General features: G+C 39.8%; 1 protein-coding gene across 1 annotated transcript in view; it reads right to left on the bottom strand.

Moving 5' to 3' along the window:
* Positions 1-15,742, bottom strand: part of anos1 (anosmin 1) — a 64,944-nt gene that overhangs the window by 28,548 nt on the left and 20,654 nt on the right. The window contains exon 3 of the mRNA XM_008400774.3: positions 224-286. Coding sequence (XP_008398996.1) covers positions 224-286 — 63 coding nt within the window. The remainder of the gene's footprint in view (positions 1-223; positions 287-15,742) is intronic.

The raw sequence follows: 15,742 nt of genomic DNA on the forward strand, positions 1-15,742 counted from the left end.
TGACTGTCCTGTTTAGATTTCAGCTTGTGAGTCACTGAAACGGTGAGCATATTAAATGGCTCTGATTCAGTCTCTCAGGAGGGTGTCGTTACAGCACAGAAAGAGTTACTTCACACCCCTTTCAGAGTTTCCCCTTGGTGAAATTTCCCCACTGGGTCTCAAAAAGCTCAAACCCTGGAATCCTGAGGTATAAGCTCAGTTATTCGTGGTAGTAGTAACATACCTCACATAAATCTTGGCACTGGTTTTCCTTCAGGTCCCAAGATTCCTTGCAGGGCTCCAGACACTGGAAAAAGGAGAAGGGTGTAAGTTCTTCAAAAGACGCAGCCACATCAAAGACCAGCTGCTGTGGAGCGCGGACCAGCATCTTAACTGACACCTCGCTGAGGCGCTTCCTCCGCCACATTCACAACAACCAGTCACACCACGTTTTGTTACAAATGCCAGGCATGCCTTCAAAGGACACTCACTGTCTACTACAAAAGCAAATGAGGGTCTGCAGACAGAATCAAGGCCGCTGTGGAAATCTACTCATGCTTGGCTTGGTATGGTGTCACCCTGACAGATCTTTCCTTTTCACCTTAAAAAGACCTAGCCAAAACATGCAGTGTCTTGCAAAAGCATTCATTCCCCTTAAACCTCGCACATTGTCACGCTGCGACCACAAACCTCAGTGTGTTTTATTTCGATTTTACATGGACCGGGCATAATTGTGAAACAGGAAGAAAAAGGTTTCACTTTATTCTTTTTCTTTTTTTTTTACAGATAGGCACCTCCTTTCTACATTAAAACTACTAAGTAGAAAGTAGTACAATCCTATTTGACAAGAGTTAATTTAATCTCAGTCCTAAGTAAAAAAAAAATTGACCAACATGTAAAGCAAAAAACTAGCCTAGCACATCACCATGCTGAAACACGGTAGTGGCGGCATCATACTGTGAGGTCATAGTTAATGAGATAAAGGAAAATACAGGGCAATCCTGCAAAAAAAACAACAACAAAAAACGGTTGCAGACTTGAGTTGGGGTGAAAGTTCACCTTACAGTAGTAGCAAAATACTTTAAGACATTGTAAGAATCTAAATACATAATAAACTAAATATTATGAAAATAAAACATTACAAAAAAGATAGGTTCATAGTGCACAGCTCACAAGGAAGGTATCAGCATCTCAGATATCACATTTATTTTCAGTGTTTATGGTCATAGCATAAGAAATTACCTACAGCTATTTAGAACATCTTATATGTAGGCTATTATAACACTCACTAAGCCATTGTGCCTGAATATAGTTGCACACAGCACATTTCAGGCTTTTATTTCCCCAACTTTGTGTTTGTCTACCACCAGGGTGCCCAACTTCAGTAACTGAGAGCTACAATCCACCAACATTTAGATGAACCCCTTCTCCAACACACCTGAATCAAATTAATGTCTCGCTACCAGACTGCTGAAGAGCTGAATGACATTATGATGAGCAGTTTCAACATTTCAATTCAGGCGTGCAGGACAAAGCATGCATCCAAAAGGTGCTGATAGCTCTGAAGAACTGAACCCAGACACCCCTGGTCTATCACATAAAATCTTAAAAAAAAAAAAAAGTTAATTGATGTTTGTGGTTGTTAAGTAAAAAAGTGTGAAAAACGGTTATGAGGCAAGGCTTTGATGCACTCTGGCACTGGGAATGAACTCCTCTTTAAAGAGTTTAAAACATGTTACACTTGGTTTAAAGTTCATGGGATTCTGATTTTTTTTTTTCTTTTAACACAGGGAACACATTTACCAAGCGCTCGACACAGGCACGGAATTACAGAAAAACCTCACAATGAATGAAGCTCAAACTCGATTTACCAAGCATAATGAGATGATACAATTTAAAAAAAAATAAAAAATAGAAGCTCTGCTGCAATACCAGTCAACCATTCTCGCTTTAGACACGACAACAGACAGCGAATCAGATTCAATAAACAGCCGCGGTACCTCCAGATCGTTCTGCAGACGGAGTTCAGATGCAGAGGAGCAAGGCTTTTTATGTTCTCCTGCAGCTGGTGTGAAAGAGAAGAGCAAGCTCAGGGAAACCACTGCCAGGCAGCATCTGCACAGCACTGGGAGCAGCCCAAACCGCACCACCCGACAACCTGCCAAAGTCCCTCATTCAACCCTACTTAATTTAGTCTCTTTCATCGACTACAGCGCTAAAGGTAGATTGAATAATGGACTTTCAAGACGTTCTCCTTTATTTCTCATCCAGTCCAACATGTGAAAAGGACTTGCAGAGTTATGTAAGGTACAGTGCAGCAGAGTGGCTCAATGAGGGCATTTATCGTACAGCAGGGACAGCATTAAACACTGTGGTTGATGTAAGAAATCTCACATCTCAGTCAGAAGGCCAGATTTGTATTTATTGCTATTTAATTCGCTCATTAGGCAGCTCTGTCATTATTTTACCATCCCTGGTGTAAAGTTTATTTGATTTTTATGGAGTGTGGTGGACGGGTGCATTATGAAACATAAACCTTGCTTCTGAAGGACACGCTGCAATCAAGGGAAGACGCCCAAGAGCCTGCCAGCACTCCATTACACTCAGTCTCTCGTTGCTTCGCCGGCATCGTTTCCGGCAGGAATAAGCTCGGGCGCGGACGAGGTGACGAGTTCCTTACTGCTGGCTCGAGACTGTCGGGAGGGAAGGTATTTTCCTAATGACTTCATAGCAATGCAGATATCACTCCTGTAATTTCAGGCGTACGAGTGTCAAGTGAAGAGATAATTGGTGGAAGATGAGAGCTTGAAAAGGAGCTAATGTGGTTTGAGACAGAGCCAGGCAGGTGAAAACTCTGCAGCAGCTCAGGGATTTGAGATGACATTTGAGCTCTGCTGAGCTGTCCAAGGCAGGCTTCAGCCTATGAAGATGAAAATCATCTGCTATTAATAATATGTCAACTTTATATCATTATTCTGATGTGGGCCGCGAGCAGGAAAGGCATCCCCAAGCCTAAACAATAAGCAGTTGGACTGGTGACAAGGAGCTGCGCCACAGCCTAAAGGACATTCCACCGATAGACGCACATGAAAAGCCTCCAAATCCCCTCTACAAATCACTAAACATACACACATAAGCTCAGGGATCAAGCACATTCTGCTCACTGAACAATCTTCAATCACAGACTGAACGTATTCCTCTAGCTTTTCTTAAGATGCAACCCTACTCTCCCCAGCTACTCATGCGACGTTACAGTCAGTGTCACCTCGAGATGGTCTAAGCTTCTGTGCCAAGCTGCATGAATTAGCACAGCACATTGCGTACCAGAGATATTGCAACACAGATCTGAAAGCTAGCTGTGACTTTAGTGTTTTCTCACCCACATATAACTTTTTTTTTTTTTTTTGTTTCCCTCTAAATGAAAAAGAAATTAACTGAATCCTACCAGGAACTTCTGCAGGTAGTGGGTTTTATCGTAAATGACACTCTTAATAAAAGATAAGTATCGGTGTTGAGGCAGATAGCTCCCTGCAGGTGTGATGGAAACTGCCAATCTGTCAGCGTTCCTCACCAGCCACACCCACTAACCTGACATTTCAGGAGGGGAGAAGAGGGCCGACGACAGATGTTTTGCCAAAGCAAATGGGATAGCTGGATATAATTACAAAGGTGCTATCATCAATCAAGTTCCTGATTCTTCTTATTTACACAGTTTGGTTCTCAATCTAAACCATGTTACTGATGCTGCCAAGGGAGGTAAAACAGCTTGAAACACAGCCAGAAACTTTACTTCTTCTTTGCCAGTTTTTTTTTTTGTTTGTTTTTTTTCCAGTAATATTTAGTCTTCAACAGAAAAAAAAAAGATTTTGAGTTTCAGTGTTTTGGTAAAGTAGTTACACACTTTTTAACTTTATTAGTATTTTTATTTTACATTGTTGCATTGTTTATACCACATATTACAAATAAAAATCTCAAAACTGAGAAGTGCATTTGTATTTAGCCCCCCTGAGGTAAAACATTACAAGATCGACTTTAACTGTAAGTACCGCTGTGAGTGTTCTGGGGTACGTCTGCACCCGGTTTACACATCTAAGTACTGAAATTCAGCTCATCCTTCTTCACTCATGGTCAGTCAGGTTAGATGGAAAGTGTCTGAACATAAATCTTTAAGCCTCACCAGAGATTCTCTATCGGATTTAGGGACGGGCTTTGACTGAGCCCTTCTAACTCTATTTACACCAGAGATGGCCCACTTGAGTCGTCAAGAGCTGGTGTCCTGCTTGTTTTAACGATTGGGTAAAATATTAAACTTCAACCGAGTCCACGCCACCAACAACCAAGAGTTTCTCATAGGACCCTCTGTGCTGCGCTCTCATACGAAGCAAAGCGTAGAACAACTCGCTTTTTACCAGACTACAATTCTACGGCTATCGGTTAATATCTGCAAATTAAAGTGTACCAAAAATAACAAATAAAAAAATGTTTTATTACCACCAAGGAACCCAGCAAACATTTTGCAACATATTGTTATGCTAATAACTTAGTACTTGACTTTTGGTAATTAATTTGAGAAAATACACCAAGTAACTCGAGCGGAGGACATAACTGAACTGGACGCAGCACATGTTCTCGGTAGGGGAGCCGTCACTGGGTTTCCCTCTAGCACATTTCTCCAACTGCCAATCCAGCTACCATCTGTTTGAGTCACACGAGGAACCCGTGTAATTATGCTACGTGATGTTAACATATTTCTGGACTAATTTCACCCAAAGCGGCATAAGTGCCCTCCTCTAAAACAAATATGAGACCAGCGGGTTGCTTCCCCTTATTGGAGCTTTGAGCCGCAGCAGAAGCATTTGCTTGGGCTTCTGATTTCCTCTTTGTCCTCTTATCGTCCTGACAGTGACACATTCTGCATGGTTAAGTAGGAGCATCCATAGCAGTCTTTCACTCCCCATTTCACGCTGTAATAAAATGCAGCAGTTGTTACTCTGGGGGGGGTAGGGGGGAGGGGGGGCCTGAAAAGCGTTCTGTGGGGTCGCTGAGAGAGTCAGGCTGAATGACAGCCAACGCCACAGCACATCTTCACTTTTTTTTTTTTTCATGATGGAGACGAGGTGGGGAGGCGAGATGGTGGGAGTGCGATGGTGGGTGGAGTGTGTAGCACTGAGGCAGGGGGGCTTCTGGTTGCGGTGCATGCATAGAACTGCCTTTCTCCATCACAGCATCTCCACCCATCATAAAAACACTCTGCGCCCCCAGTGACTGACTGAAATAACAGAAAGCATGGAAAGAGTCCACATATAAAATGTCATGCATGGGTTTTGGTTTAGTATATGAACCATGAACAGCTACCAGCTAAGGTTACCCAGAGGTGCAACAATACACAATGTTTGCATAACAATATGCAGACTATAATTCATGCCAATACAGATTACGTTTTTTCCTCTTTTTTCTTTTTTTTCCCAGAGAATGCTTGCATACACATCTGTGCATGATGAAGTTGTTCTCTGATATTTTAGATTAAATTCAGCAAACAAAACCTGCTAAAATATAGATCCAGTTTCCTCAAAGCTTAAAAAATATTGATCCCAGCACTGATGTTCAGGGTCTGGGTAAGCTAGTGCCAAAGATTATTTACAAGGTGCCTTTGCTGTCCCCTGTAGCTTCATGCATCCGCCGAGAGTCTCAGATACGGGGGAATCGCCGTTGTTTATCACACGCGTTGTAAATCTCACCTCCAGTCAAATCAAGTTATGGCTCTTTTTTTGCTACCCCGGTGCTTTTCACACTTCTCAGCCACCAGACTCAATTATTGCAGCAGCTCTCTGCTCATAACCATCGATCCAATGATGAGTAGATTCCTGCGCTCCCTCGCTCTCCTCTGCTGAAACAGACACCATCTTCACTTCTCACCCAATTTCCCTTTTACATCGGGGATTTGAGATGACAAATGTCTCCACACTGTACCCAGTCTCTTGTCAGCTATAATAATGTTGTTATTTTTTCAACACATGTTGACTTTGTCTTGATTAGAAGGGATGCTGACAATACTTCACAAGAGAATCTGAGAAATGAAACCTTAATCAATACTTTCCTTTAACTTGGACCATAGCATACATTTGTATGTTAGTTTTGCTGTTAACAATTACTCCAGGCAATTCTAGTGATTTACACAGCTGCAGGTTGTATTTGAATGCATGTATTATTATTATTAAGCGCTTTATTGTACCTCTTCATTCCATCACAGGAGGGGCAACATTGAGCATAATTTTAAATCAGCCAATCATGCCATAAGATGTATGAGCACAATTAAATCCGGACAAAAGAATGTTTTTGGGTTTTATTTTTTTTATCAAAATCACACTTCAAATAACTTGTTGGAAACCAGAAAGCAAATAAAAAATTAAAAACAGTCTGATTCTTCTTACAATTGTTGTGAGATTGTGGTTTTCTAAAAAGAGTTTATTATGGATCTCTCCAGGGTTCTATGCTCCGTCTCATACTTTTAATTTTATACATGCTTCCATTTTGTAATATCATTACAACAACAAATAATAGCACACACGAGTATTAGTGTGTGCTGAGTTTATGCATTCAATCATTTCAAACTTGTTTTGTTTTTTTTCTGAAGGGACTTGCAGATCAATGTTTGGACATCTACTGAAAGGTCTCTGGATGATTTTTCGTTTACGGCCCAGAAAGAAAGTTTAAGATTACTCCTTCTCTCTTCTGCAATACAGCAGAAGTTCCATATTATTCTAAAAGATCATGTTGCTCTCAAACTGAAGGTTTTCTTGTGGCTCCTGAAGTTTTGAAGTGGAACCGGATACAGGACAATCAGTTGTCACAACATCCTGTGAACTGTTGATTATGTTTCCCAACTGTGCAATCTAATTTAATTTCTCTTCATGCATGTTTATATTATTGCAACAATTAACTGCCTTCCTTTGCAGTCATTCATTGTCCTATCTTTCTGTGTTTGTGTCCCTTTCCTGTCCTCTCATCCCCCAGCCGGTCGAGGCAGATGGCCGCCTCTTCCTGAGGCTGGTCCTGCTCGGTGTCTCTTCCTGTAAAAAGCGAGTTCTCGTCTGCAATGTCACCCGTCGCCCAAGGGCACCATTAAAGCAAAGCATTGTATAAAAAAAAGAATCAATATTATCCATATGATCTTTTAGGAAGATGAAGTTTCTGCTTTAAATACTAACAAAGTATCTAAATTGGATTGACATGTAAATGGATCATAATAAATTAAATTCAACTTCTTTTGGGGGAAACAAATAATTCTAATTGCATTAAGTTTGTTGGTTTTCCAGCATATTCCCTTATCCTTGTATCCTGTAATAATAAACTTAACCAAATAAAAATGAGCATATTTTCCTGGATAAACTTTTGAAGCACATCTGTAAGATTTGACTGCTCCACATATACAAATATGACTCCATATATATATATATATATATATATATATATATATATATATATATATATATATATAGCCTCAAACTGGAATGCCCTTCTGAGCATGAAGACTGATTTTTTATTTAGAATGTGGGAGCACAGCAGCACAGACTTCATTTGACAGAACCAGGGTAAATCAGGGTATCAGGGTAAATAATGTTTATCAACCGGCCTGCTGCTACCTAGATAATAGGTTTTGTCATATTTAAAAAATTAGGAAGCCCTTTCCTGGTTTAATCAGTCGAGCTGCATGGGGACTTAACCACGGCTGCATATGCTAATGTTTTCTTTAGGAACAATGACATCTAAGACAGGGAAAACGTGCTGCATGTCCTTTAATAGAGGTATCAATTTTGAATTCGACATTAAATGAAGGTGACAGATTTTGACCTTAAGTTGACTAATTGTTGCATCTCTAAATAGTCCAAACCAGCAAAACAAGAAAAGCTTGCATGGTTCCAACTATTTAAATATACAAATATGACTCCAGATATTCTGTCTGCATTATTTTGAAATTTCTCTGTGCTTCCAGTCTTTAATACCATTTTAGGGCTGAACTATACTAGGAAAATCATAAAATGTGGCACTGTTGAAAATAGTTGTAATGTCGATTGCAAGTTATTCTCACTCTATGTCTTTCTTTGTAATCATCTCGATGCCACAGCTCTGTATGATTTTCAGGATCTTTTTCACCTGTAGCATTTGTGTGGGTAAGGGAGAGGACAAGTTCATCCATCCAAAGAAGATTTTGAATGCATGGCACCTCAAATTTTATCCAAGCAGTCTTTTGCAATTGCAATTTCACACATACAGATACTGCAATGATGACTAGAACTCAATACATTATGCAATCATCTTATGGATCCTTTGGATTATGATCTCAGCAGCTTCTATACTCTCCCTTTACCTCTGGCAGCCAACAGAGCCCTATTGTTAATCAAGCAGAGAGAAAATCTTATTATCCGAGGTCTCGCTATCACTTTCACAAATGAGGGAGCCCTCTGAACGTAAAATATAGCAACCCCTGTACATCCAGTTATAGCCATCTCAGGAGTGATGCTTTTGTGAAAAGCTCCCGGTAGCTAATGGAAGTAAATAAATATGCGAAACTTGCCCACTTGTTAACTACACCTTTGCATCTCAGCATAGACACAGTGCCAAGGGATATAAAGGTAGGTAAAAAAAAATAGATTATATATTATTACACGTTTGCAAGGGTTCAAAGTCTGTTTAATGAGAGTGCTAGAAAAAGCAGCAGAGAGCCCAGAGCATGGCCCTCTTTCACTGCGAATCATCTGAGTCCAGTAAGGCTTCGACACTCTCCCCTGCTAACATGAAAGATAAATTCAGGTGCACAGATACATTTCTAGTCACAAAAACTATGTATAGTCATGGTGTGCAACCTCGTTAGTATCTCGTATAGACTGACTAATTAAACAGCTAATATCAGACTCTTAAGTTTGTTTCACTCACCAGAATGGACATAAGATATAATATTTTGCACAAGGTGTATTACTTGAATACTAACGCTAAATTTATTGGGTGCGTAGTTGGAAAAGTTTGACTTCAGTTCATGTATCAAAATCAAATGAATGGATATAAGCTACATACAAAATCCCTATAAAAACAGTCAGCATGTCATCTTGGTTTAGCTGCTGTATGAAATTTTACTAATTTTTTCAGTAACGTCAAGTAGACTGTGTTGATGTTTCTTTCAATTAAATTAAATTTGCAATATGACAATTTGTACTGGGTTCAAATCCCTGACTGGGATCTTTTGTATGGAGTTTTCATGTTCTCCCTGTGCATGCATGGGTTCTCTCTGGGTACTCCGGCTTCCTCCCACAATCCATAGACATGGCTGTTCTGCTAAATGGTCTCTCCAAGTTGTCCTTAGACATGTGTATGTGTGAGTGGCTGCTGCCCTGTGTTTCTCTGTGTTGATAGACAGGGGCTCTTTCCAGGGTGTACCCCACTTCTTGCCCAATGACTGCTATAAAAAGGCACCACATAGCTAATGGCTGTAATATGGCAATTGCTCAAGACTGCTTGGATGGAATATTTGGTAGGAAACTACTTAAGTGTCAGGTATTTAGGCTCAGAATATAAGTAATAAACTTGCCCAGCTGGTTGGACTCTAACTGCCCTTAATGTCCCACAGATGATGCCAGTCTTTCATGGATGAGATGCCAACTCTCATACAGAGCAATGGAGAGATTCTATAATTGTAAAAAACAAAGTGTCAAGAAAATGTGGGTTAATCGTCACAGATATCATTACTGCAATTTCCAGGGACAAGCTCTCTAATATTTTACTGATGTTGTGAAGCCCTACTTTCTTCTTGGTGCTGATACTGCAGTCTCATCATTTTTTTTCTCTAAATATCTGTGAACATACACAGATATTTGGACATGAATCCTGCCTGTTTATACTTTGTCAAGGATACGCTTGTCAATCCAGTGATTAGTCCAATCTAGTCAATTTTTCAGACCTCATCATGTTTGCAAGGCTGAACACGGATCTAACTGCAGTGCATCAGCCTCCCAATATATGCCAAAAAATGAAATAAGTCAACAAAGGCAAAATTAGGAATGTCATTCTCACAACTTCCAAGTTTCTCTGGTGCATCTGTCCAATGTTTGGTTTTCTGGTTTTCTGCTCCCGTGTTCTCACTGAATATGAATGTGAAGCATATTTTATCAAACTCTTGAGCCATGATCTGATTGAGTACAAAATCATGTGTTTGTAAGAACTTTCTGATATGTCTCTGATGTGCAGTTAAATTCCAAGGAATTGCTAAATAGTAAGAAGATATTTTCAAGAGTCTAGACGCTGTTTCTTTAACCTAAAGTGACCTGAGGGCATGTCAAGCCTGAGATATTCTGTGTTTAATTACTGCCCGACGGTAAATCAGTAAAGGTATATGCTGAGCAGACAGTGGGTTGGATCAGCTTGATCAAAAATATTAACAGCATGCGCTCTTCAGATGTGAGTTTGTAATTCCACACTCGACGAGTTCAAAATGAATTTTTCCATCAGCAGGAATGTGCTTGTCTAAATTCAAGATTTTATTTGGGAGCGGGGGGGAGACGTGAGTGGGAATGTGATTCAGTGTGCGTCTCGAACCTGAATCCCATCCAAAAATGAATAAGTGAATTGAATATTAAATACTCTGCAGGTGCTTAATATTCATGAAAGGTTTCTGTTCTGTTATTTCAAGGAAAAACATAAAATCGGGTCACTGTCATTCTGCGGTTAGAAGGTGCAGATCGTTTTGCTCTAAACCCTTTTGTTTTTGTATTCATTTTGAGAAAGACCCCCTGTTTACACTTACCATGGAAAAATTATTTTCTTATTTAGCTGACCGGAAACTACACCCATAATTCATGCAAGTCGACATGGGCACAAGGAATAAGGCGGACAAACAAATTAACAGGAAACCAACAGGGGCAGGGAAGGATGTCGCGAGACAATACTAAAAAGTCAACAACAAGAGCATGTAATGAGCGGTAGCCTTCTGGTGGGCTCAGTTGATCCAAAGCTGCACACAAACCACACAAAACTTCCCCATCTCTACACAGTCATGGCAAAATAAAGGTACCGAGTAGCAGCTATGTAGCTTTAAAGCAGAAGTGGAGTGGTTGGATCAAATTTGCGAAAGCTACACTTGTCAGACAGACTTTGAATATTTTACAGAGGAGTTCATGATCATGGTCGACTTAATAACTGCTAGGTTCTCAGGTCCAGTCACTGCAAAACAAACCCATATCATCAACCATCTACCACCATGTTTGGAAGAAGCTGTTTGTGTTGATAATCTGCATCTCGTTCTCTCCAAATTGTGTTGTGGTAACAAATCTGTACTTTGATTGTGTCCATTCAAAGCATGTTGCTTCACGTCTTGTGGTTCTTTCAGATGCATCTTTGCAAACTTGAGTTGTGCTGCCATGTTCTTTTAGGAGGACAAACAAGCCTACATGCTCAATGCATTTCTAACATTACAGTCATGAACATCGATATGATACCGGGTGGCAAGTTTGAGTTGAGCCTACTCGTTTTTTTTGCAATTTGTCTGGATAATGCACACTCTGATTTTGGCGTGTATTTTATGGATGTCCCCTCGTGGAAAGATTCAAGTGTTTTTCTTCTAGTTAATTACTGTTCCTGTTAAATGACTGACATGATATTAAAGCCGTTTCAAGATTGATTAACAGGAACAATTTCTTCCCCAAAAGTCATTATAGACGCCTTTTCTCCTTAGCAATGTATTAACAGTGACCTGGCCATCAAATGTCCCTGCTTTACTAGATGAGGTCGGACTTCCAGATGATCCATTAATGAACTCTTTTATTGAATCGCACCTGACTGCCACTTTCCTCCTTATATCCAGTCATGGCAGCAAGAGTGAGAGAAACTCAGCTTCTGTTTTCACTTGTGTTTGTATGGAACTGCCTGTGTGTTTTTGCACACTGAATGAAGTTAAAAACCCAATAAAAATTTAGTTTACGCCCAGATATGTAAAATCCTACAATTGAAAGGGAGTGCGCCTCATTTTTATTATGACTGTATGTGGGTTCATTTTGATTTTTTTCAGTTTCACATGCCTGTTATCTTTCAAAAAACAGCTAAATACCAGCAATTCTCCTTTCATAGTGGTACTGAATGCAATTTAAAGATTTCAGCCCTGTGTTGTTTTCCCCTCTTTGCAGAATCAGCCGAAGAGGCCGAAAGGAAACCAGCAGGTGGTATCGCTGACATTCTTTGAGCATCAATTTAATTATTAATTTAAATGCAGTTGAGGGTACAGACAACAAAGAGCTGAAAAGGAATAGCTTGGCAGAAAGTGAGAAGACGGAGAGGAGGAGCAGGAGGGGCAGTGCATGAATTATACATTCACCCCACAATCAGAGGTGCTTGCCTTATTTATGAGTAAAAAAAGGCCCACACAGCTAAGCCAAAATTGTGCTTAGTCTTCTACAAAACGCAATAGTGGTTCATTTAATTCTTAATGACTTAAAGGTTCCCAAACACACAGCACAGCGGCTCACTTTACTTACAGGTCCTCCGATATCTCGTCTTACGTTCTGCAGTGACAAGGAGTCAAAATTACAGTGGCTGTAACAAGAACCTCAGTTATCACCTACTTCTCAGCTCAGTTTACATTTCATCACAACAGGATGTATCCATCACATGGGGTCAGATCGGTGATAAGGATGCCAGCAGACCCTTTGCTGTGACGTGGCATGGGAAAACCAAACCCTCTCTACAGCTGTGTGAAAAACGAGAACAAGACTAGCCGTATTTGTTCCCCAATTGTCATACAGTAGTACTGACTGGGCATGAGCTAGTTGATGGTATCGGGTTATGCTGGATTTTAAAAACCTGAACCTCTTCCTATAGTTTAAAGTCTTTGCAAATAGAAAACAAAGAAAGCACTGGAGTTTTCTCCACCTTCATGGAGCATGAAATAACAGTGATGGAGACATGTAGCCAAAATCCTGAGGTCAGAAGTGGAACCTCTGACAACAGCATTGAGGTGTCCACTCTATCACTACAACACTGGTGACCCCTTAAGTCTTTTTAATAAGAGACTACAAACCATGTGGGATTGATTGGAGTTTGACTGAGAAAGGCAGTGCTGGCTCTAGCCCTCCTGTTATTGGGCATTGCCAGTCAACTGGCTCAACGGTGGTAGCAAACTTTCACCTGGCTCACAGGAAGGACACATTTAACTGTTTGCTTAAATAGACCAGAGTTTGTTTCCCTGGATAGTTGTTTAGGCATTGTGAAAGCCCATCAAAAATTTTAATCACTTTTAATAAAAACCCAGTAAACAACAAAGAAAATAGGGCCATTTCTTATATATGTAGAATTTCAAGATACACCAGTTTCTGAAAAATTGCAAATCCTCACTCATTTGACTGTTCAACCCCAGCAAAGCATCGTAGTCTCTCAGCCTCCACTGTCTTTTTTTGTTACTGCTCCATTCAACTCATGTATAATCAGCAACATGCCAGACAACTCGCTGATGAAAATGAAACAAACCAAATGAAGGTGTAAAATTTAACTTGCCCAAGCAAAGTAAAACTCCAGGACTGTCTTCGTGAGAAAGCACCATAAAAAATGCCCACCTAAATCTCTAATTAAGCAAACACTGTTTTAAAATTAAGTTGGAAAGCTACATTGTTGATTTTGTTATAAAGAAAAACTATTCAATGACAAGTTCTCAGGCACATTAATCACGTGATTAATGAAAGAATCTGAAATTCAGCATTAAGAAACACAAATAATTAAAGCAATTTAAGAAGTAAATATTTGTATACGTTTTTTAAAATGCTTTTTTTTTAAGTTATCTAAAAGTATTGTATAATAAAAAGTAGCTCACTTGTTTATTATGACTGTTGAGTTCAGTCCAGTACATGGATATGAAGATAAAATTAACATTTTTCATCAAAATTACATGGTTGGCTTTACTATATTGATGTTCTACAAATTACAAGAACATTTTGTATATTAATGTGTATAAAGGTATATCTGGTGTTTGAACTTTTAAAATAAGTAGTTATACATGTCAAGCATTAAGTATCCATGGATTCCAGGTATTTCCAGGCATTTATGGTCCCTATAGCTACAGCTAGCAATGTTTACAGGTAGAATTCAAATTGTGTAATTCTGTGATGTATCTTAGTTTTCAACATCATAGTTATAGGGTCCCATTCCATGTGCTTAATGCAGATTAATGCTATAACATCACAGCTGAAGAAATTACATCCTTGACACCGTGGTTTGAATTCAAAACTACTGATAAGGTTTACTTACATCAACAACAACAATTTAATAATTTCCACACAAGGGAGTGGAAAGCACATTCTGTCAAGCCGGTGCAAGTGTCTGGTCAATGCAAAGATGATAAACAAGATAAATGTTTGTCCTTGCGGTGACCATTCAAGCTGTCTAAATCCGCCTCCCTCCTAACTCAAATTAAATGAGACCAGACTTTGAGATTCTGTCCCAAAGTAGGCCAGCAACACGAAGAAAGCCGTCCTAATCCCATGCTCCGTCAAACTCCAACACCATCTCCTCTAATTTGCTTTTTCCAAAGTTTCAAAAACACTAATCCTGCTCGCCACTCTCCGGCTTCAAATTTGGTTTCCGTCTGTGAGCCGTGTCACTTCGAGATTGAGGAATGTTGTGCGAGCTTCAAAAACAAAAACATAATACAGCCTGTACTCTTTAAGAAGTGAATAGATTCTCTTTTATTTGTGTTTCTAAGAGCAGAACAAAAAGGGCAAACCCGAGCATGTTGAGCGGCGAAACTTTTCCGCTTGCTTAGCTGGAAGAAGCAAACAGAAGCTCTGACACAAAAATGCAGATTTCTTTATTCCTCATACGTGTTCAGTCAAGAAAGTCTAAAATCAGTCTGCTCAAGCAATCATCCCCAAGGTGAAGGTTAAGGAAGTTGTTGATCAGTCAGTCTTTGGCATAAATTCTTGCTTCCCACCGTCCTGAAACTGTCACACACAATCGCTGTGATTTATCAGTGGGATGCAGCGGCTTTGAGCGGAGCTGGAACGGTGATAAGCCCCCACACCAATCTTCCAAGTACATCAGCTATAAGATTCTTACATCCTAATCTTCCTTTCGCCAATGTGACTCTTGGCAGCAAATATTAATGGCTCCAAACAAAGCTGCCAAGTTGTTTGTTGTTTTTTTTTTTTTTGCTTTCGCACCTCTCAAATACGTGAGGTCATGAAAAACAAGGAACCAAACTCAATGCGACACGCATTTCAGCCAATACGTTGACAGATTGAGAGTAAACACTTGGACAACAGCAGATTGTGTCGGTATGACTGGTCATTATTCCCAAAAGAGGATTTCGCAGCAGCTTTGATTGCATTAATCCTTCAAGAAAATGAAATCCCGTCTGACAGGGAGAACATGGAAAATCAGGCTATCTGTGAAAGTTGGATTAACTCGAAAAAATAAATGACCGCTTTCTCAAAACCATACATGCGCCTCAAGATAAGAAAAAGGCACAGAGGTGGAGAGTGCATTTCTTTCTGTGTATGTCATGTTTGATTTGAGATTTCACCAAAGGAGTTTCAGCTGCAGTTCTACAAGCCAATTTGCTTTAAACTTGGAGAGTCACAGGTGCGATGGTACGTTGAAGTGACCCAAGTTATTTTTTTTTCTTTTGTTGTGGCACACTGTGTCATGATGTCAGTTCTTTTGGGTCTATTTCTGTATTCTCATTCTATGTTTAGGGGTTTATTCTGTGTTTCTATGTTTATTCTTGTCATTT

The sequence above is a fragment of the Poecilia reticulata genome, chromosome 2 (genome assembly GCF_904066995.2).
Source record: "Poecilia reticulata chromosome 2, P_reticulata-male-v2, whole genome shotgun sequence".
Taxonomy (NCBI): domain Eukaryota; kingdom Metazoa; phylum Chordata; class Actinopteri; order Cyprinodontiformes; family Poeciliidae; genus Poecilia; species Poecilia reticulata.